The sequence below is a fragment of the Canis lupus genome, chromosome 13 (assembly GCF_003254725.2).
Source record: "Canis lupus dingo isolate Sandy chromosome 13, ASM325472v2, whole genome shotgun sequence".
NCBI classification, from domain to species: domain Eukaryota; kingdom Metazoa; phylum Chordata; class Mammalia; order Carnivora; family Canidae; genus Canis; species Canis lupus.
In genome coordinates, this window is record NC_064255.1 from 62,780,941 (window position 1) to 62,805,102 (window position 24,162).

Consider the following 24,162-nt stretch of genomic DNA (forward strand, 5'->3'; position numbering starts at 1 on the left):
TATAACAGGTAAGTCTTAAAGATTTTCTATTTGGGGATCATAGATGTTCAGGTGTTTTGTTTTGTTTTGTTTTGTTTTTCTCTTTCTTACAGATGTACTTATTTGCTTTTTTCCCCCCAGGGATCCAAACTGATTGAAAAGTGCCAGTCTCTCTTGGGAGGCAAATGATCCCAGAAAAATGTCAATATAGAGTCTTTGCTGAGATCTGCCTTTTGTTTTTCACGAGTAATGAAACTACAAATCAGCAGCATCATTTTTCAGCTACTCAATGTTACTCAGGATACTAGCCTGGGCTTCACTGAATCCTTTTCTACTTAGCAGAGAAATCTCTGTATTGTAATCCTCATACAACCAGCTTACCTGCTTCCTTTCTCTCATAAGCTCTCAGCTTCTCAAAAGCAACACCAGAAATAGGAAATCAAGGGACCTTTCAAAACCTCAGGTAGATGCAATGGGCTGCCACATCTGGCTGGGAGCTGGCTTCTGGGTTTCTAGAGTGAAAAAGACCCCAGTGCAGCTCTGAAGCTTCTGTCGATAGCACTGCAGAAAATGCTTATTGGTTAACTGAATTGAATGTGCTTTAGAATAAGTTACCTTTAGAACTGCTTTGACTTTTTTTTTAAGAAGTATGGGACTGGGAAGGTATTTGGAACCACTTACAACATTTATTCATCCAATAGATTTTTAGTGGGTATCCGCTGGGTACAAGGCACTGTTCTAGGAGCTTGTGACCAAACAGAACAGAACAAAATCCCTATCTTCATAAAGTTTACCTTCTGGTGCAGCTTGGTGAAAACATATGTCTCTTCTTCTTTTTCTCTCTCTTTCTTTCTTTCATATCAGTTAGTCTTGAACAAATCAGGACTTTGCCTCATCCCTATGGCATTGAACACATTATGAAATCAAGAAAATATTTAACATTCTGTTTGCCAAGAGTCATTGTGTTAATAGAAAAGCTCCAAAAGGTCATGACTGAGGTGAGGAATAGGTCCTATTGGCCGTGCATGGTCTCCTACATGCTAGGTAAGTCTGCTTTTGTAACAGCCAATGTCCTAAGACATGTAACTAGACTTAACTTCTGGCTTGTTATTGTCACTGGCTGCAGTAATAGCAATTAGCATGGTGCTGTGTGCCAGATATTATTGTAAGTTTTTCCCTGTAAAGACTTATTTGACCCTCATAACTCATAATAATCTAATGAGGCAGGTACTATTATTAACCTTCTCATTCTACAGACCAACACAATGAGTGCAAAGAGGTTAAGTAGCTTGCCCTAGTATTTACAGGTGGTTTGGAACTAGAATTCAAAGCTCAAGTTAATAAATTTAAGGGCTCCTGGGTTCCATTGTCAGCATCACATATACAGGGTAAAGATAAAAGGTGGAGGGACGGGAAAAATGGGTTGAGGAGGTTGGAGGTGAATTTAAAAATTTAAGAAGAGAGCACACATACAAAAAGGAGTTTACAAATATATATTAGGGAAAAGAGATATGAGAGAAAGAATCAATGGACAGTAGAGAATGTGAAATTGAATGAACATGTGAGGACTTCTTCCAAGGCTGAGGCTTTATTTATTTATTTATTTATTTTCAAGGCTGAGGCTTTAGCTGCAGAGTCAATGGTTAACTGGAGACAACCTCGATATTTGGTTAACTATTCACAGAAAGTCTTCTCAACACTGTGAAAAGAATATCACCACAATTTGCAATGAGTGCTTCAGGAGGATTTCTCTGGCATTGAGTTTTCAGATAATGATGTTCTTTGACATGACAAAGTAGCCCTAATGCACTGGTGAAGAGCCCAGTTGCTGGAGATGGATGGTCTAGATTTGAGTTCTGCCCCGACTCACCATCGTATCCTTATCCTTGTTGAGATCTTGTTGCCCCCAACTACTGAATTTTTGTCTTAAAACTAGCCAAACCAAATCACTCACCATCCCCTAAAACACCTCACACACCACCACATCTCTATCTGTTCAAACCCTGCCCAGTTTCTAGTCTTTGACCAGGGCCACTTCTTCCGTGACTTTCCCTGGTCTCTAGGACAGTATGTGATCTTAGACTCCTGTGCATCACATTACCAGTCAGCTCTGCTCTTGTGACACCAGAAGTTTGAAATCTGCCCAGTGTTATAATTCCTTATGTGTTTGTCTCTTGTATAAATTCATTAGTTATCTGATTTTAGTATGTTCATATTATGCTCTGTAGCACCTAGCAATGTATGAAATACAATAGAAACTTAACAAATGTCTTTTGGAAGCTAATTTGCTAATGTATAAGAACATGTCCAAATAAGTGGAGTGCAGCTAAGATACCTTTTATGTGTCAAGTATTCGTCCTATAACTTGCACAACTGTCCACTGAAGTAGGTACTTCTATTCCCATTTTACAAATGAGGACACATAAGGAAAGCCAGATTGAGGGAATATAGTTTAGGGTGAGATCCTAGATTATAGCAGTTAAGAGAGAGAACTCTGGAGCATAATTCAAATCTTACCTAGCTCTTCTGCTAAAGACTTTAGCAAATGTCCTAACCTCTCCATGGCTTGCTCTCTTCTTCATCTATAAAATTGGGTTGAAAGGGTAATTTCTTCGTGGGACTATAATAAACACTAAATCAGCTGATATATATAAACCTTAAAACATACTGGGCAAATGGCAAGTATTATTAGTGTGAGTAATATGAAATTGCTGCTTTTGTAGGTTAAATTGACAATTTCAGATGGCTCAGCCTAATAGGTGTTAGCTATTATTATTTAAAAGACCAATGGATGCCATTGAGGGTTTTGTTCTACTTGCCTCTTATTCCTTTCTTTCCTTTCACAGGTAGATATAGAGCAACGTAACAGTTACACCTGCCATCTTTTCCACCTCATCAACTGCCTTGAAAATGGGCTTCTTTCTCCTTCATTTCCTGAAACCAGTGTGAACAGCCCTAAACAAAATTCCATAGCAACACTGCCTTACTGTTTCATATAGCCAAGAGATAATGTATTTATATATTTCAGGTAGCCAAGAGATAATATATTTGCATATTTCATATAGCCAAGAGATAATAAAATATACCACCAAATTCAGGGAAACCAGTAAAGATTCTATATTTCTTTAGCTACTGAGTCAGATTTGTGAAAAGGAGGTTTATATACAGGAGGTTTTCAGAAAAAAATATTTCATGGAACTCATTCACTCATTCTTTTACTCACTGATTCACTAAGTCACTAAGTCTTTTATTCAACTGATTTATATCAAGCACATCCTATACACAAGACAATATTAGGCACAGTGAAGTATACAAAGATGAATGCAAAAAGTCCTCTACCATTAATAAGTATAACATGATCTGGGATTGAATTTGAACTAATATGTAACTGGTAGTGAAATATTTGAGCCACCTAGAACAAGGATAAAGAGTTTTATGACAAAAGTTAATATTTTTACATTATGCAAAGATGCCTCTGAACAGATTTTTGTCTGTTACCTATTGCTATGTAACAAATTACCCTAAAATTTAGCAGCATACTACAAGAAACATTTCTTTTCTCATATGTTTTCTGAGGATCAGGAACCCAGGAGTGGGTTAGCTAGATTTTCTGGCTCAGGGTCTCTCACGAGGTTGTAATCAAACTGTTAGGGCTGTTCTCTGAAGGCTTAATGGGGGCCAGTACACGGCCCACTCATCTGGCTTCGGACGGGAGCCCTCAGTTGTTGCTGACTTTGGCAAAGGTCTCTGTTCCCATCACGCAGGCCTTTCTCCAGTGCTGCCCCCCTCATGGCAGTTGGCTTCCCCCAGAGCCCGTGATCCAAGAGAGTAAGCAAGGAGGATGCCACAGTGTTATATGACCTAGACCCAGAATCACACACTGTCACTTCTGCTTTCTTCTATTCCTTAGGATTGAGTCACTAGGTCTGGGCCATATGCAAGGTGACTTCTAGGCCCAATGTCTTTATGAATATATTTTAAAACTACCATGGAAGTGAAGTTAATGTCTTATTTAAAAATTTGATATTTCTGCATCTACTGGAACTCTGTTCTTGCTTGCATGTTCTTGCTACTTTTTGTTGGTAACTTCCGTATTTTTAAAAGATTTTATTTATTTCTTTTAGAGACAGAGAAAGCATGAGCATGGGGAAGAGCAGAGGGAAAGGGAGAGGGAAGGGAAAAGAATCTCAAGCTGACTCTGCACTGAGTGCAGAGCCCAATGTGGGGCTCAATCTTACGACCCTGAGATCATGACCTGAGCCGAAACAGAGTCAGACCCTTAACCAACTGAGCCATCCAGGTCCCACATTGGTAACTCTCTGATCATAACTTTTCCATTTCCTAATTTAAAAGTAACATGGGTTTATTATAGAATATTTAATAAGCATGGGAAAATAAATGATTTACCCATAATTCTATAGCCCATATATAACCACATTTAATGTTTTCTGGTTTGTGTGTCGACACAAATATTAGTGTACACACACACACACACACACATATTTTACGGCTAAGAGATATTTTGAATTTTTGTATGTATATTCTTACTTAGATACATAAGAATTTTCTTCTATATTTAAAGTTCATTTGGAAACATAATTCTAGTGGCTGCATACCATTTCTATGAGTAAATGTTCTTTTCCTTCTTTAATTATTTTTTCCTATTTTTGATCATTTAAGCTATTTACTTTCTTTTACCACAACAGCAATATAATAAATATCTTTCATAATGTCTTTGTATGGCTCATTATTTCAATATAAGATCCTGTAAGTTAAATTATAGGATGAACTTACTACTGAGTTGCTTTCAAGAAAAGTTAATATCCATTCCTATTTCTACCAGTAGTCTGAGTGACCATCTCATTGTAATTTGTTGAGTATTTAATATCACTCTTAATCTTTGCTAATAGACCAAAAAGTGCATTTTCCTTTATTTTATTTTATTTTATTTTATTTTATTATTTTATTTTATTTTATTTTTATTTTATTTTATTTATTTTATTATTTATTTTATTTATTTTATTGACATCTCAGGTATTTTATTGACTCTCAGCTCCAAATTCACTGTTGGTTCTGTAAAAATGGTTGTGGAACCTTTAAAGGTTTTTTCCTTTGTATTTTGCGTGATGTCATGCTTCGTCAGCAGAGGGCGGTGAAGAAACACTGTAGGAGAAAGTCTGGTCTCCTGATTCCCGGCTGATGGCCAAGACTTCTGGGCCTGGGCTTCCCTCCACTGCTTTGCCCAGGGTGCTTTCTCCAGGGCTGATTGCCTGTAGGGTGCAGCTCTCTTTCCCATTTGTTCCCTCAACCCCTTCCCCACTTGCGGTGACAGCCTGGAGCTGAGTACAGGTCTGTGCCCTGGTGCCAAATCACTGCTCCCCACTCCAGCCTCTCAATTCAGGGCTTGCTTACAGAGAGCCCTGGCCCAACCCCACCCCGGCATGGCCTTCTAGGAAGCCACTTGCCCAGACTCTGCGCCACACAGTCTCGAAGACCCTTTGCCCAGTTCATGCACAGAGTTATCCTGGGTTCCTGCAAAGGGTCCCTTGAGCCCCTAGTCCAGGCACACCTGCAGCAGTACCCTCTATGCTTTCTTTGTGTCCCCAGACTTCCGGCAGACCTCCGGACACAGACACTCTGTGATCTGGGCCCGGGGCCTTCAGAGAATCCCCAAGGCCCTCTGCACACTTGCCCACTTCCCCCAAAGGGTGTTCTCGTCCGACCTACGACTGTGGTGTTGGCAACCAGCAAACTGCTCCACCACCCATGGGCTGCACCCACAGCCTCTCCAGGGAACTTCAAACCTCTGATTCCAAACTTGCCCTTTTTGGGGTACTCTTCCCCAGCCTTGGTGTACCCTTTAGCACTCTCTTTCTTACAATTCACCTATCATCACAGCTTAATTCTTTATATTAAACCTCTGCTTAAATTACTGTGTTTCTGTCTCCTTATTAATAAGGACACAAAACAGTGAGGTTGATCACCGATAAGATACAAGTCCCCCTCCCGCACTTGGTAGCTATTGGAATTTCCTCTCCTGTGATTTTAATTTTTATGTGTTTTTTTTTTTTCCTATCCACATCTTGGTATTTTTCTTACACATCTTGTAGACTTTGTATTAATGATTAATCTGTCATTTATGGCAGGTACCTGACACTACTTAATTTTTTTTGTAAGCACACTGAATTTTAACTATTTCATTTGCCCAATTTTGGCAAGATGAGACCATTTTCTTATTAACTGATAGCTGGAGAGATAATGAAGCAAGCCTCTATTTTCCTCAAAAGATTTCCTTTCCTAGGACTTACCGATCATAACACACTTTTACTTTCATCCAGTTTAGGTTTTGGTTTCAGTGACACTAGGAAGTAATACCTTGGTCTTAAAAATATTTTGCATTTTTATTTTGATAATTATTAGTCTTCCAACTTGGGTTTATTACAATACAACCCTTATCCCTTAGTACATGCAATGTATCCAAACAATTTAATACAACGCTTTTGAGGAATACAAATGAAAGCAGCTTAGAGAATGGAACAGTGTTGCATAAAACTCCAATCTAACATGGAGTTCATAAATAAAATCATAGATGATACTTGCGGCATTCTCAGTGGTTTTATTTTTTGTTTGTTTTCCAATTGGTTTTAGCAGACTTTTAAGTAACTCATACCGTGGAATGAGTTGTCTTGGATAAAAAGAGCAGAGCTCCAGATTCCTTGCCTACCATCAGCTACAAGTTTTGCATTATCCTTTGTTTTCATTCGGCAACAAACGGTTTCTGTGGGCCAAATCTTGTCCTAGCTGATTAAATATATGAGGTGTCTGTGGTAGACTTGTTTGGAAAAATAAAACTAATTCAACCAACTTTAAAAAAAAATGCTCAAGAATACTTTGGAAGTCATGAGTAGAAAGAGTGGGGGAAAGGAGGTTCAGGTTGAGAAAATTGCCAGTTCGGATTTCTTAAGAGTCCATGATCTTTTCCAACCCAAAGGACCACTAGCTCTGATGCTACAAATGGCCCAAAGTCATGGACTATAAAGAGACAGTCCTGGATTTCTCAAAGATGCTAGAGCTTTTAGGGAGCTGTGAAACACTCTTACCATGCAGTTCCTTGGTAGGGTAAGAATATGCCTCTTTATTTGCAGAGCTGGCTGCTTTTACGTCTGAATCACGTCTGATAATCAGTTGATGATGTTTTAGTTCTCCTGACAGTTCAAGCTAACAGAGGTTTAGGGTACTTGACATCTGAAGACACCATTTAGATTCGAGTTCTTTGAGTGTTTTAAAGTATTTGGAATACACAGTATCCAAGCTTGTTCCAGTTACTGGAACTAAATTCAAGCCCCTTTCAGTGCAGCTATGAACCCTCGTTAACCTCATCACTTCAAAGACAGACAGGCTTCTTCAACATTAAATTGCCTACAAATTCAAGTTCATATGTATTTGTATGAACTCGAGTATCGAATGGATGCACTCATCAAATCGTAATATCCCTCTGATTTTGTTGAAGTGTTTCAGCAATTGCAGGCTGTACTGCTAAACCGTTGTTTCAGTTTTTACTGCCCGTTTACTTTGAAGACATTTCAGTATAATAGCCTTTTCTGTACTGAATCTGAAAATGAGAAGGAGAAAAAGAGTTATTAAAAATTGAACACATTTTAGTGCACTGGACCTCTTAAAGGAATGGGTGCCCAGCATGCATGCTCCTGACTTACTTGGCTATTGTTCTTTGGATCTCTTTCTTTTCTTCTTCATTTAATCTTTGAAGGATGGATTCCAGGAGAGAAAAATGAAAGTTAATGTACTGAGCCACCTGGAAAAGGAAAACACAAAATGAGACAAAAAAGAAAGCAGATTCTGTGAAAGGTGCTAAGTCAAGAGGAAGCAAAGACAGATTCAGGGTAACAATATCCATACATCACTGCTAATTTCTTCTGCATCTTTATCCATGAGGAAAATGCGAGCATTCTCTTTGGAAGGTCCCTGTAGGAGCCTATGCAGTAGTGGGACATCTGTCTCCTTTAGCCGTTTCCGCTCTGCAAAGGAAAACAAGAATCATCTATAGTCAGGAGTCCATCCTAGAGAAAGAGAAGAAATGTAAGTCATCCATTCACTTTCTCTCTAGCTCACGTTGGAAGAAGACCGAAAAATTATTCATTTTATCAGAATGAAGCATGAACAGAACATACAACAGGAGGCACTCATTCAAATGAGTAAATTAAAATTGAAACCTTTCCAAAAAAAAGTACAAATGGACTTCTTTCTCTTGCTATCTCTTAAATTTGATTTGTATCTCATAGAATTCATCCTTACCTTTGATTTGGATGTTCAGATATATCCCCAGGCCCATTTATGCTTTTATCAAGTAACAGTCCCATAAAAATTTTTTTTTTTTTAATGATTTTACTTATTTATTCACGAGAGACACAGAGAGAGAGGCAGAGACACAGACCAAGGGAGAAGCAGGCTCCATGCAGGGAGCCCGGCATGGGACTCGATCCCAGGTCTCCAGGATCACACCCCAGGCTGAAGGCAACACTAAACCACTGGGCCACTGGGGCTGCCCCCAAAAAATTCTTAATAATTTTTCATTCATTCAACAAATTTTTATTGATTCTTTCCTAGTTCAGTTACTGTATTTCCATATTCCCAGTTGTTCAGGTCCAAAATTTTGTAATTATCTTCAATGATTCCTCTGTTTCTCATTCCAATGCAATCCTTGGGTCTTTCTTAAACATATACTCATGTTTCACATCACAGATATTTTTATTATTTCATTTATCTGAGGGCCATAATAATGAAATGAGAAAGAAAATAACTTCCAATCTGGTGTATTCCTAGAACTTCAAATTTCCTAAAGTTACAAATTTCCCACCCACCAAAGCACTTCCAGCTTTCTGTCAAAATAGTTTCACATCCATGATTTCATTTTTATCAGAATGAAGCATGAACTGAACACATTGCCTTTACATCCATCTCCTTCCCCCCTTCTTCAAATATTTTTTGAGTTCCTACTATGTTTCAGGCATTGTTTTCTGTGCTGGGCACCTTATAAAACAGAATAAAATCACTTCCCCTGTGGACCTTACATTCCATTCTGTGGAAGACACAGATGCTAAGGAAGATAGATCAATAAAACATGTCATATATTGGTGACAAACATTCAGAAGAAACATAAAGCAAGGAAAGGGGTAGAAAGAATGTGTATGTGTAAATAGGTATGCATAGGGCACAAGTATGCAATGATTGATGGGGTGGCTTCAAAAGGCCTCACTGAAGACATAACATATGAATAAAGACTGAAGGAGTTGAGGGATGGAACCAGGGAGCTATTTGGGGGAAGAATGTGTTCCAAACAGAGTAAGTAAATAAGCCAGGCACCCTCCAACTCAGTGCACACCTAGTGCTATCCAAAAGCAACAAGAGACCAGGGTGGCTAACATGAAGATGATGGAAGGGTTATTAAAAGTTGAAGAAAACATGTAGTGGGACCAGCATAAAGACTCTGGCTTTACTGTGGGGAAGAAACACCACCGTAGGATTTGAGAAGTGATGTGACATAGTCTGACTTACATCGTTAAAGAATAATCTGTCTGCTATGTTGACATAGACTGAAAGGGGCAAAAGGTAGACCAATGAGTCCTTTCTACATTGTCACCAATGAAATCAATTACCCTGGGCTACCAAAGTTCCGAGAATCAGAACTGTTCTCATCCCCAGGGGCTTGCCCCAGGAAAAAGTTAGGAGAGGATCTAGAGCACAATTAAAGTAATATTGTCCATTCTTGCTTCTATAGAATTAGAGTTCATTGCTTTAATTCCTCTACATTTCTGAAGCAAAGGAGAAACCCAATAATTCAGCTTATCTTATTCACCCACTAGAATCCTCTTCTGACCTCTACATCTTACATTAACTTGGTTTTGCATCCTCAGTGTGTTACATTCTTGATATCACAGAGCAAGGTTTCTTGCTTCATAACTTTGTTTCTGGGATAATTATCAGAAATACATATTCCCAGACTGTTCCTGGATCTGGATAGTTTGGGAATCTTTATTTTAATGCACTTATCAGGTAATTCTGAAATGGACTAGAAGTTGAAAAACACTTGATCATGAGTTAGCTGATACAAGGTATTAAATGCACCTGTATTTTCCAGATTAATACCTAAACAGGTGCTATTGATTCCATTCTTTTCTCTGTCCCTGATCCCTAAAAGGTGGTAGTTATGATTATCTTCTGGATTTTATGTATTAGAATTTTGACACAAAAATTGAAATAAAACATGATTTTTCCGGTAAAATTTTAAAGAACTACATTTTTGCAGTGAAAATAGACATTTTATCTGATTATAAAAAGCAACAACTCATGCTGTCAGGAAGGGAAAAATGATAACAAAGGTACAAAATTTCAGTTATTTGTAGAATAAGTTCTGAGGATCTAATGTCCAGCTTCTTGACTAGAGTTAATAACATGATATTGTACATTCAAAAGTCGCTGAGAGTAGATCTGGAGCATCTCACACACACATGAAAAGCTTTAACTATGTAATGTAATGGATGTGTTAATTATCTTGATCTTGGGAATCATTGCATAACGTAAATGTGTATCAAATCATCATATTGTATACTTTAAATATATACAATTATATTTGTCAATTATTCCCAATGATTCTTTAATAAAGTTTTTAAAAACCACACATGCTATTGTAAATTGAAACTACGGAGACAAGCACAAAGCAGAAAGTAAAAATCACCTGGAATCCCAGAACTCTGAGACATCAGCCTTATTACCCTTCGTGTGGCCAGCCCTTCCTATGTGTCTTTATGCACAGACACAAGCACAATACATAAAGGAGGTCGTGTGAAACTTGCTATTTTTATTGTAGCGTGTAGAGGTCAGAAGAGGATTCTAGGAGTTAAGACATGTTTTTTTAAATGATTTATTTTTTTGCTTCTGTGTTTCTCCTTTTTCCATCCTCTTCTCTGCATCCCCCCAACCTCCTAGTTGGGTAATTGATGCTCATGACTCAGTATCTATCATTTAATACCTTTCTCTCTGGTCATAGGATCTTATATAACACATATTTAAATGGGATTTGTAATTCTTTTACAAAGATGGGATCATATTATGTACATTTTTAGGCATGTTGCATTTTTCACAGAATAGATATTATGGAATTCCCTCCATTTAACTTGTATACATCTAACAACTCCATTTGATGGCTGCTTAACAACCACTTATGCAATCATTCTCCTATAATGGGTGACTTTGTCTTTAATTTGTTGTCATTATAAATAGCCTTGCACATAAATCTGTAGGTATTAGTCCTTTCGTTTTTGTGGAATAGATTCTCACCAGTGGGATCGCTGAGTTAAAGGATACATATCCTGTATGTTAATAATAATGTTAATAATATTAGAATAAGTTCCAAAAAAGTAAAAGCAGTTACATTTTCACCAGAATTGCATGAAAATACCCTTTTACCTTTCACCACACCAGGCATAGGTAGAATCCTTCTGAAACGTTGCCAATCTGCTAAATGGGAGCTGATATCGCATTGTGGTTTCTGTTTTCATTGCATTGTCTTTTTGTTACCATTTTGCAAGAACTCTACTATTATAGGTATTAACCTTTTATCTGATAGTTTTCATAATTTACTATTTGTATCTTTTACATTTTTATAGAGTCCCTTTCTGCTTTTTATTTTATACTTCTTAGTTTTTCCTAAACAAGTAAAATATGAATATATATATACACACCCTTAGAATTTTTAAAATTCATATATTTCTTATTTTCAAAGCTTCAATTTATAAGGACTTTAATTTTATATACTTTTAAAGATCCAACTTTCATTTTTTTTTTCATTTACATTTTTGTCCTGGCATCAAAATGTATTATTTTATTCTTTTTTTAATTTTAATTTTAATTTATTTGTTTTTATTTATTTTTAAGATTTTATTATTCGAGAGAGAGAGAGGCAGAGACACAGGCAGAGGGAGAAGCAGGCTCCATGCAGGGAGTCCGATGTGGGACTCGATCCTGGGTCTGCAGGATCACGCCCTGGGCCAAAGGCAGGCGCTCAACAGCTGAGCCACCCAGGTGTCCCAGTATTATTTTATTCTGTTCAATTTCCTGTTCAAACACTCTGACTCTTTAGCCGGAAATATTTCTACAATTTAACGTAATTTTTTCAGCTTTAGGGTTTTTAAAAATTTCATTTTAGTATTTCTTTAGCTTTTTCTCTAATCTCTCTTTTATCCCTGCTCCCAGCACCCCATGTGTAGCCTCTTCCCAATGTCCAGCTGCCAAACTTTTGCTCCTGACCACCAAGTTGTGCATATTTTTCTCTACTGAGGGAGAAAGAACACTCCTGCAATGCCGCAGACACAGTGCTAAGAAAGCGGTAATAACAAGATCAGAGAGAGATGGTTTGCATTGATGGCTCCAGTAAGAGCTAGAATGAGAAGGGAAAGTCAAAAAGAAAGAGGTATAGAAGTCAACAACTTCAGTGCATAACAATCCTTGGGAACTTTCCACAGACTCTCCCAGGTCTGACCACCATTCAGGTAATTTAATGTCTGGCCAAATAGCAGATGAACTCTTCTGTATTATAAGCTCTTCTAGGATACCTTATTCTTAAGTTATCTTCCTCTGAAATTGAGATATGAATAATCTTCTAAAACACCCTCCCTCGTTTCCATCTTGCTCTTTTCTTTCCCTTGCTTCCACAGAATGACGTTTAACTGTCTTCTGCCTCCCCCGTGGACATAAAACTACAACCTCCTGGAATCATATAAAAAGAGTGATCAAACTTACCACCTGTTGCAAAAGTAATGTAAAGTGCAAAATCTTGGGCACTGTTTTCAATCTGTCAATGCAAAAAAATAAACGTACATGAATTCTTTCATATTTGACTGATTGGTCATTGTCAGATGTTTTCTAAACTAACCTGACCCAAATAATCTGTTTCCTCACTCTCAGTTTGCACTTTTAGACATGAAAACAGCTCTGCTCACTAGGGCTAAAGTAATTTCTCAAGGCTCATTTACAAAGAGATGTTATACTTAAGAAAGAATTCTTCAGAAGTGAACAACTTAATTTAGATCATATGTTGATAGGTCTTCTTCAGAAGAGTGCATTTATGTATCTGCAGTTAAATTATATCCAATACAGTTCTAGCTCAGTTTTGTGATAAAGATTACCTTAAATTTTTGGAGAAGTTGCTCTATTACTTCTTCAGTCCTCATATTACTATTTATTCTGACCTTAGTTTCTGACCCAAAGGCTGGAGTGAAAATCGATGTCTGGGAAGAAAACAAAATTCTTAACATTACATCAAACTAACAAGAATCAATATGTTGAACCTGGCCTTCTTACCCTCTTATGTGGAAAAAAAAAATCCCAAATCACCAGTTTAAAACTTTTGTTCTTTTGTGCTTGCTTTCTTTGTTGTTGGGATATTATGTATCCTTTTAAGCAGCTTTACATTGTTTGTTTCTAGAGTAAGTCGGGTAAAACATCATTTGAGGATGTTCGAAACATTTTCACTAGATAACCATCTCATTGTTCAATGTGGTTCAAGATTTTAAATTAAATTAACTATGACTAAACACAAATGCAAAGTAACATGAATAGTGTTCCAAGACTCTAGAAATGAGTTCGGTTCAGCAGACATGGAGATGGGTGGGCTCTGGGGTGGCTCAGTGGATTGTTAGATGAGCCTTTTATTGGGAAATCAGTGAGTAAATATCAAAGTGCATATATGCACAACATCTGTGTGAATAGAAATATGGGTATGGAGATAACTTTTTGAAGCAGATATATGGAGGATTTCTGGGATAAATTCTTGCTAAGTGTGAGAAAATTCAGTGTTTGTGCATTGTGAGGCATTAATGAGTCACTCTGAAACATCTGACTGGTGCTTATGAGTTCCATGGAGTCCTGTAGACCCATGTGTTCATCTAGTACTAGGGCGAGAATATGTTACATACATGGTTATGTTGTTTATATGAAAAATATTTATGGAGTTTGGCAACAGCACTAGATTAAGACTCAGAGCCCTAGATCATAGAGTCTCCTAACTCCAACTTTGTTAGTTCACTTAACATTGAGGCCTTAAGAAGCCTCGAGGATTTCATTTGTAAAATAAGAGAGTGGGACTAGATGATCTCCAAGAGCCCTTCCAAAGTGCCAACATACAATGAACTTGGAATCATGTTTTTCAGAGTTTTACTTGGCCAAAACACACAATGGAATAAAATGGTTTCTTATTGCACGGGTAGAAGCATACCACAGGTCGTCAATAGTCATAACTTATGTACAAATATCATAATCTAAGTCTCTAATATGGCTGTTATTCATATCCTAACAATATTGGTGTTATCATGGGGTTTTGTGACATAAAAACACATCTTATGACTATATCGACTTAAACTCCTAGATGCCTCTTGCAGCACGTTCACCGATGGAGTGCTTTGGGGCTTGAGGGTTTGTTCTGTTTTCTGCTAGTTATTAAATTGCAGCGAATGGCATCTGTATGACATATGTGTGGTTCCAGCTTGATCTCTTTTAACCAACAAAAATGAAACTAATGTAAATTGAGTTTTTCTTTGTGCCAGACACTGTGCTCAGTGCTTAGCTCACCTCATTCCATTTAGTCCCATCAACCTGCAAAGTAGGAAGGATAAAAGAACGAAAGCTAAGAGATGGAGGTATTTTTTTTTTAACTTCGGTCATCAAGAATTTGAAATCAGGGTGTCAAGCTGCAGCCATCCAGCATTTAACCAGGATACTCTGCGGCCAACTTCTCATCAATTTCATTCTTAGCACAGGGGGGCCCCGCTGGCGGCTGTTCATTTGGAACAGTGAGGTCTTTACAGCCTTCTTTAACACCAACAACCCCCACAAGATGATGACACAGCATAATTATAAGGAATAAAAACCAGGGCAATTGGTAGTTGCACATCTATGCGGGACTGTCAATGGCTAAGGGGAAATTCTTGAGCCCGAAAAATGTTGAATTTGAACAGAGAATTCACAAGGGAGGTTTCTCCCCACCAGTCTCCAAAGGCGCACTTTGGATATGTTCCCAAGGGTAGAAGAAAGAACAAGGCAAAAAAGCTTCAGATGAATGAGTTAACATTTTGTATTAAAGGGCTTAGGATGGTACCTGGCACAGAATAAGTGCTTTTTAAGTATTTATTAAATGAATGAATAATTGCTGAAATACATGACATGAAAAACTTCAGTTCTGATCTATTTCCCACCATCAACAAAGTGAAATGTCTTACAAAAACTGTGGAAAGGAACACATAAATTTAAAACATTAAGTGAAAAATTAGAATACAAATTATATCCAAAGTATAACTACGCTTACATAAAAAAATACATCTATATGTTCAAGACCCGGAAAGGAACGCTGTGAGATGAGAAATTTGATTCATTGGAATAAAAGGTCTGTAGCTGTTTTTTTTTTCTTTATTTAAATGTTAATGTTCAAATGTACTTTGAACCATTCTCTATTGCAGCCCTTACATTATTCTAATGCCATTTGTTGATGTACTGGTTTCCTTGCCCGAGACCCGAGCTCCATGTGGGCAGAGGCATTAACTGAGCCATCTTTATAGTGCTTGGCACAGAACCAGACCCTTAGATAGGGCTCATCCATCACGTCGGCTAATACTTGGGTTCTGGAGTCAGACAAAGCTGGCTTCAAGTTCAGAGCTGCTACTTAAAAGTACTGTGACCTAAGACAAATTACTTAACTTCTGGAGCCTCAGTGAACACAGGCAGGGAAAATAATGGTACCTATTTCAAAGGATTGTTTCAGTGATTAATGAGATAATCAGAATCCAACTTAAAACAGTTTAATACCTAACACATAGTGAGTACCCAATAAATGTTAGATACACTACTACTATTTTATTACTATTTTTAATTGTAAGTTGAGTTGAGTGGTATTGTTAGGAAAACAGACATCATTTAAATGACATTAATGGAATTATGACTCACTTCATGGTTATAGAAGTGCCCATTAATAGAGGCCCTATGCTTCTGTCTCTCTTTTCTGTCCATCATTGGAGACTTCATCCTTTTTCTCACCAGGGTTGCTTCACTCATGGTTCGATAGAGCAATGGGGATTCTGGCTCTTCTTCTGCATAAGGCTTCAGAGTGCTACTGTGATAAGATAAATAATCTGGGAAGAATAAAGATTATAAGGGCCATATCATTAGCCGCCTACCTCCTTGGGTGGATTTGTATATGTATTTAATAGGAAAATATATAGCTAGGCAGTGAACTATAATGTTTTCAAACAGTAGGAAATAGTGTTCCGTTTTACTTTGGGATTTTAAAAAATTTCCTAATTAATTAGAGTATCATCCAATAGTCTTGAGATATTTTATCTTCCTCTAGCACTGGTGCTTGGATACAAATAGATTTTTATGGTATCTTCGATACCAAGAAATTAGGATTCCCCTGAGTTTATTTATTTTTTTATTTTTTATGATAGTCACACACAGAGAGAGAGAGAGGCAGAGACATAGGCAGAGGGAGAAGCAGGCTCCATGCACCGGGAGCCGGACGTGGGATTCGATCCCGGGTCTCCAGGATCGTGCCCTGGGCCAAAGGCAGGCGCCAAACCACTGCACCACCCAGGGATCCCTCCCCTGAGTTTAGAGAAATGTTTTCAACAGGCTAACTAGAAGGACCTTTATATAAAAGATGCCAAGAGCCATCAAAGATAGGGGAATCTTGGAAGGAACATTATGTTAGTTATTGAATGTGGGTTTTTATGGAGACAGAAGAAAAAACTGCGTTGAGAAAGGCTTGGAAAAAATAAACATTGGAAGTTGTTGGTAGATTAATAAGATAATGTTGACGAGAAAAGTCTGAAATCAGCTTTGTAATAGGACGACCCCAGAAACATAAACTCTGCCCCCAGCCTCAGTCACCAGCTCCTCCCTTCTTGGTTCCCCATATCTATGTAAGATACACAATATCATGGCTGACACTTAGCAGAGTCTCAGTAAATGGTAGCTACTAATATTACTATCACATCATCACTGTGGCTACCGATGTCACGTGTCATAGGAGCTGCCATTTACCATTGGTTTGTGTGAGTTCGATATGAACTTATTTGATGTTTAAGTCGATTTCTCTTTTTAAAAGAAATGGTTGAAATGACTCTATCAAATATACTGATTTCAGTATATCTGCCTCTTTTTTGGGGGAAATGGTGTTATGTAAAGACTTATTAACTAACTAAAACATTCAACTTCTAAAAAGATGTAGAATTCAGTCTGAGGGGATTGGTCTAACATAAAAAACTACTGAGTATAATAAATGATCCTAATCCCTAGGGAAAATACTGAAGAATTTTACATATACAGATTTATTCAATTCATTAGCTTTCCCTAATCTAATAAATCTAAGTGAGTTGGTGTAATTTTGAAAATAGCTGTGGGGCGCCTGAGTGGTGCAGTTGGTTGAGCATCTGATTCTTGGTTTCCACTCAGGTCATGATCTAGAGTCATGAGGTGGAGCCCTGTGTGGGGCACTGTGATCAGTGGGATGTCTCCTCGACATCTTTCTCTCCTTCTTTCTCTCCCTCTGCCCCTCCCCATCATGCTCTCTCTCTCAAATAAATAAATAAATCTTGAAAAATAAATAAAAATAATCATATTTTTATATAGTAAAGTTCTTAAATATCATATGAGCATGGTAGTGACTTAATATGATCCTAAGAGTTTTTTTTAATATAAAAGTTTTATTAAATAGTGGTGCGCAAAATGCTAAATATCAGAGAAACTTTTAGGATTCATGCTTTACATTAAAAAAGAGGTCTCTCCATTAATAAGAGTTTGATACTTACCTCCTTGGGAAACTGTTGCTTCAGGCTCTGGAATCTGGGTCCTATCCAGATCACTAATATGGTAAAGATCGTCAAACTCCCCCCAGCGTGTCATTCCCCTGAAAAGTAGTGAATCATGTAAATTACATCAGTTCTATTCATAATGGTTTTCAGATTTATAGCATTAATATAGCATGGAGAGCCTCCACAGGTAGGCATAGTCCAAATTATAATGATTTCATTTATTAAAATTCTATTTACACCAGGATGGTCATCGTGTGCTTTATATACTTCTGTCCTCACTTGAAGCAAAATTGACAATTCAGTTATACCCTGAAACACAAGATCGTACAGCTTCTGTAAAATGTGTATGCAAATGGAATTAGGAGAAACCAAAATAATCCATTGTTCACACAGATATCTCGCAATGCTCTTAGGAGAGTTAAGATATAAAAGTGTTCCTTCTTCCAACAGGCTTTGAGTTCCCATTGTATTCAAAGCATTTTTAGGTAGAATGGCTCTCAGTAAGATGTGGTGCTTATCTTTAAGGCTCTTTACTACTGTGAATGCAATTTACGAAGGAGGAAAGTATATGAGAAACTTTTTTCCTAAAACATTATGATTTATATACAGGATACTAACAATCTTCAATGCATCTTAGTGATTAGAATACATAAAACTGGGCAACTACTTATTTTTACCAGCTGGGCTGAGTCACTTTTACTTTATTTATCTAGTGACTTATCTTCTCTGTGCCTTCTCCCGTGTCCTTATCTATAAAATGGGGATGTTAATTATAGGAGGTTGGATAGGGTTGCTGAGAAGATTAAATGAGTTATTTTGTGTAAAATTCTTCAAACAGTGCCTGATATGCACAGTAAACTTGCAATATGTGTTAAAAGTTATCAAAATCATCCTCATTTTCATTGTCATCCTCATCATGATCACCTGTATCCGTTTCATGATAGGCAAGGAACCACTAGGGAGCTAAGATATTCCTGAGTCTCTCTAGTTTAATGGATACTTTTATTACTCGGACTGGTTTTATTCTTACTAAAAATCTCTAGCATAAAGACAAAAACCGGTAAGTGGTGGCATATACTCTATCCAAATGTAGCATTTGTAGCACTAATTCTATCCAAATTCCACTGGTGGCAACAATAACAAAAAAATGCTTATTAAGACTAGTGGTGGTGAACATGACAAACGTGATTTTTCCCCCTTGATCTTTGAATTCTTTTGGTGTCTTTTTGCGACCTTTATATCATTTGAGCTTAATAATGTAAATAAGGATCTAAGGGATCCCTGGGTGGCGCAGCGGTTTAGCGCCTGCCTTTGGCCCAGGGCGCGATCCTGGAGACCCAGGATCGAATCCCACGTCGGGCTCCCAGTGCATGGAGCCTGCTTCTCTCTCTGCCTGTGTCTCTGCCTCTCTCTCTCTCTCTCTCTCTCACTGTGTGCCTATCATAAATAAAAAATAAAATAAAAATTAAAAAAAAATTTAAAAAAGGATCTAAATAACGTCTTAGTGTAAATAAGATAATTCTAATGTTTTTGTTAGTTAATTTTTTCATAAGCCTTACTCTCCAGAATATAGATAGTTGAGTGTCAGAAAAGTCCAACAACTATAAGTAATAATGAACTCAAAGGAGACCTATTCAGATCCTGACTCAGAATCAAGTTATTCTTAAGGTAGACAAAACTACCCATCTTCCCTAATCTACAAGAGATTAATTATCACAAGGAGGCAGATGTTATTATCATAGAAAGAGAGTTAGCAATGGGGAAGGCTCAATACCAATGAAAAGCAGAAACTCAAATGGGAAGGCAGCCTAATGCTATTTCACATGGGGGAAGATGAGAGTGCCCAGGAGTGCCCAATCAGTATTGTATAAATCCTCGGTTATCTCGGCAGACTTGGCACTTGTCCTCACTTCCTTATGGTTCAGTGGTATCACGGGGAACAAACATGGCTCAGTATATGAATCTTTGGCCCTTCCTCCTCTCTACCCATCATAGTAGAAAGCACCAGTTTTGAGCTCTGGATTGTGTAATTCGAAGAATCACCCACGTACAACTGTGCACAGGACTACACTTGAGGACAGTTACCCAGAGCTGTTCAAAGAAACTGGATGGAACTTAATGCAATATCAAATAGCTTAACTTGCCCAAGCATGGGACTGTTAGCATTGCTCTGACCATGCTTCACCATATATACTATCAGTAAATTTAAATCGTGGGGAACTTTTCTGACGAGCTGCAAAATAAAAAGGAAGTAGTAATTTGATAGACAAATGGAATGTGGTCATTTTTCTACCTGTGTTGTAAGAAAAAAACCACACTATGAATGTTATTCAAATGTACACTTGTCCAGCTTCTGTTGTTTATGTCATTCTGTCACGACCTGTATAAAATGTGCAAACACAGATTTTAGAAAGATTAAAGACTGAAATCAAAACTTGTGCAAGCAAATGTAATCTCAGTAAGGCTTGGGTTTTTTTTAAAAAAAATGTTTTGAAAGATTTTCGAAACAAAGGACTTGGACCATATATGAAAGATCAAAGTACTGCCCAAAGAATTGTTTCCATAAAGGGCCACAAGTGGTCACAGTTCAAACAGACTGATTTATATTTAAGCTTCTACCACTCCCTTTAAGCTGACTCAGGGTGACTCATTTGGAAGATCATTAAAGCAAATTAGCATGACAAACTGATGATTGTCTCCATGGGTGAACAGAAAGACAAGATTGCAGCCCTTCCTGCAGCTGAGTACACAACTTCCTTGTCTTTTGCTCCACATCCACCCACTGAAGATACCACATCTGTGACCCTGTGGGAGCAGAGGTACAAGTTCTGCACCAAGGAACCCTTATGAGAAAGGGGACTTGAGAAGTGAGAGTGAGGGAATAGGCTCTTTTTTCATTTGATTTCCTTCAAAGCTCAGAATTCAAGTGAATGCCATCTTAAGGGTGGTAACCAGAATGACAATGTCTAGAATTGGACTGAAACAAAGAATAGGACCCTCGGGTGGCCAAGCACCCCACTAGGGAACCAGAGGCCAAGGAACAGCCATTCCAAATCATGCTGTCCCTTCCTGCTGAGTGTTCAGCTGGTTTCCAGGAAGGATTCTTGCCTAGTTAACCACAACTGAACCTAACTTTGCTCTTGAGTGTGAGAGGGTAGGACCTCTTTCTGATAATTCCTAACCTTCAGTAAGATCTGATACACCACAAGTGTGCCCTTTGCTTCGTTCGAATGCTCTAGTAAGTCTCACTACTGTGGTAAAGGGCAGGCAGAGTTCTCTAGGGAATTCTTTCTCAACTCTAAACTAAAGGAGATAGTTCCTGTTCGGTTCACAGCAATGGTCTTTCTGATAAATAATTAAAAATGCAGTTGGTGTCCATGGAAGGCATGTCATGAGAATATTAAATTTAACCTGCCACAGTGTACGGAGAGGCATCAATATTACTTTGTCCACCTGGTCTCTTGAAAGTTATGCCCAAATTGAGGATTTTTAGGAGCAAGTGTTTTGAATTTTAATTTGAAAACTCCAAAATACCTTGGGGTAGCTATTTTTAAAAAGGTTTCATGTGATAATACAAGTACCTTACTGCATCTCCTTGACATCTTCCCTTAATGTTCCATACTTATTAAGTTTTCATGACTCAAATAATTAAAATGTATCAAAAGCAGCTGGCTGCTCAGAGAACTTTGCAATGAGTTTTTAGGCAATATGAATAATGATAGCTAATTCTGCCAAATTCATGTCTTGTACAGTGATCTAAGAGCAGAGCCCAGGGGTAATTTCTCCTCTTACAGGATGCTCCTAGTCATTTAGAATCATCAGCCCATCAGTCATCTGGTACCTGAAGATGAGGCATTCGGGGCTTCATCAGAGCCTAAGTCTGTGGTCTCCCTTCTGTTCTTGCATAGACACAGGACCCTTTCCCTGCTGGCAACCCTTAGCCTGGATGGGAGACTAGTCAGAATGGTAGATGGAGACAGTTTTCACAACAGAGCAGAGGTTAATGTAACTACCAGGCTTGTGGGGACTTAATTCAAAACTGTATTTTGAGTCTCTTCTTCATGCCAGCACCACCATAACAGATGAATAAAGTGTGTTCATAGCCCGAGAAAGCCCTCGGGCCAGAGGAGGAGATAGGGGCATAAAAAACCAATTGATGGTGCATTTTAAAAGTGATTCTAGAAAAACTGTCAATGCCCCTGGTGCAGACAGAAGGGTCAGAAAAGACTTTCTGGAGAATGTGTTACCTGACCAGAATCTTAAAAGATTGATTGAAGGGAGTGAGGCAAATGGATGTTGAAAAGCAGGTAGACTTTCCAGGAGTCAGGAAAGTAAGAGACTGCATGGTACCTGTAGGGAATTACAAAATGTTCAGAACTGCTGGAGCATCGTGTTTGAGAGAATTGGCAAGGTGCAAATAAATCACAGTGGGGCATCAGTGTTCTTTCCATAGGAAAAATGGGGCTTCCTTCAAGGTGATATTGGGTTTTCCTTGCCTATGGCCAAAGATCAGATTGAGGAAAAGGTCCTGGGCTCTCTCTTCATCCTCTCTTCCTAGAACTCCAGCCCATCTAGTTATATATAGATGGCAGGATGAGTGAGGACAAACCTTGGTGCCTCTCTATACGTAGTAGGGAGACAAGCTGGAAAGTTGAGGATTAAAAAGGAGGGAAGGTAGAGAAGAAGAGAAAAAGAAAAAAAAATTACATGTATGATTCTCCCTGGGAATATTCGTTTTTCTAAAAATTGCAAAGGATAAAGAAAAAAATCAGCCCAGCCTTTGTATTTGGGGTTCTGATGCATAAACCCACGCAGAGAAAGGTCTTGTGCAGTTACGAGCTTCACGTGCATTTTGTTGTGCCCTGTTGCACGGGATCAGGACAATTAGGTGGAGCATCATTAAATCTGCTTTCCAGAAGTCTCCCCTCAGGAAGAGCCCTCTGTTCCAAGGAAAGGAGAAATTCAAATTTTCTCTCCCCTTTTGGTGTCCAGGTCAGGGCTAATGGAATCTTGCCTTTACATTTTGTCTTTTCTAACAAAGGAACGCAGCCTTCAGGAGAGAAGCAACACAGCAGACAGGCAGACCTGAGGTCCAGTCCGGTTCTGCTACATGGTATTTGGAGATTTTGCACAAATTGCCTAACCTCTCGGAGCCCCCGGTTCCGAACACCTACTTCACAGAGTTGCTGGGGATCAGATGAGATTGTGTTATAAGCATTAGCGCTCCCATCTCTAAGAATCCACACAAGAAAGGTATGTAAATATGAGGATGCTCCACTAAGGAGTTAAAACACGAAAGGCAGCTTACCTTTTGGAAAAGACATCTGGTGATCTCAACATAGTGAAAGAAGGGATTTGCTTCTCATCTTGGATTTTCAGTTGTATAGGCCGTTTTACTCCCCAGGAAATGTCCAACATTCCTTCAACAATTAGTTCGCCCTCTTCTGTCTGGGGAAGAAACCAATCATCTCATACATGGTTTTTGTGTCATTTATAGAAGGTAAATCTTTTAACTGAAAATGTAGAAATCAGGTCTGTAAGGCATCTTAATAAATAAATTCCCCAGTGGGATTGTTTGGCTTTTCAATTTATCCTCAAAATAATTCATTTTTGGAAACACCTATAATCAACAAAGTAAGTCATGATGGTAATGACATGCCCACCAGAGGGCATAGCATGTTCAAATGCAAAATAATTCATTTTTGGAAACACCTATAATCAACAAAGTAAGTCATAATGGTAATGACATGCCCACCAGAGGGCATAGCATGTTCAAATGCTTTCTGAACTCCATGATTCTTCACTGAACTGGAAGTTTAATTCTGTTATCTTCAGATTAAAGCAGAAGTAAGCACTCTAACTAAACTAGAAATCAGAGGAACAGCTCTTCAGAGACTTAGTGGCTGTTTCCTCATTTCTGAGCAAGAAATTTTAGCTCAAGGAATTATGCAGAATGAGGGAAAAATATATGAAAACACAGTATAAGTTGTATAACAGAAATTCTTTATTTGAAAAAATCAAAAGCATTTGATTTTAAGTTGAAAATATAACATAGGAAGGAAATTCCATGCAAGCATGGGTTATAGACATTTATTTATTCTGTGGATGTAAATATTAGTACCAAAGCATATTTCCATAAAATTTATTTTCTAATCAATGTTTCCCTTCTCTATGTAAAAGCCTTTCTGTTATTAGGGTAATGTATTGTCATTATGGAAATTTCAAAAAATATAGAAACTAAGGAGAGTCATATTCCAACCATCCAATAAGTACTACGACATCCAATCAATTATTAGAGAATGTAAAT

At 38.0% G+C, this 24,162-nt stretch overlaps 2 protein-coding genes across 6 annotated transcripts in view; one reads left to right on the forward strand and one right to left on the reverse strand.

The window, feature by feature from the left end:
* Positions 1–4,713, forward strand: part of LOC112652257 (alpha-fetoprotein-like) — a 53,414-nt gene extending 48,701 nt beyond the window's left edge. For both annotated transcript variants that reach the window (XM_025435766.3, XM_035720597.2), the window contains one exon: positions 121–4,713. In XM_025435766.3, coding sequence (XP_025291551.3) covers positions 121–168 — 48 coding nt within the window. In that variant the 3' untranslated portion in view covers positions 169–4,713. The remainder of the gene's footprint in view (positions 1–120) is intronic.
* Positions 4,714–6,359: 1,646 nt separating this feature from the next.
* The window catches only part of RASSF6 (Ras association domain family member 6), a 44,884-nt gene continuing 27,081 nt past the window's right edge, over positions 6,360–24,162 (reverse strand). For all 4 annotated transcript variants that reach the window (XM_035720618.2, XM_025435710.3, XM_025435711.3 and 1 more), the window contains 8 exons: positions 23,164–23,303; positions 17,853–17,950; positions 15,991–16,175; positions 13,182–13,283; positions 12,796–12,847; positions 7,897–8,015; positions 7,695–7,792; positions 6,360–7,591 (listed from right to left, as the gene is read on the reverse strand). In XM_035720618.2, coding sequence (XP_035576511.1) covers positions 7,516–7,591; positions 7,695–7,792; positions 7,897–8,015; positions 12,796–12,847; positions 13,182–13,283; positions 15,991–16,175; positions 17,853–17,950; positions 23,164–23,303 — 870 coding nt within the window. In that variant the 3' untranslated portion in view covers positions 6,360–7,515. The remainder of the gene's footprint in view (positions 7,592–7,694; positions 7,793–7,896; positions 8,016–12,795; positions 12,848–13,181; positions 13,284–15,990; positions 16,176–17,852; positions 17,951–23,163; positions 23,304–24,162) is intronic.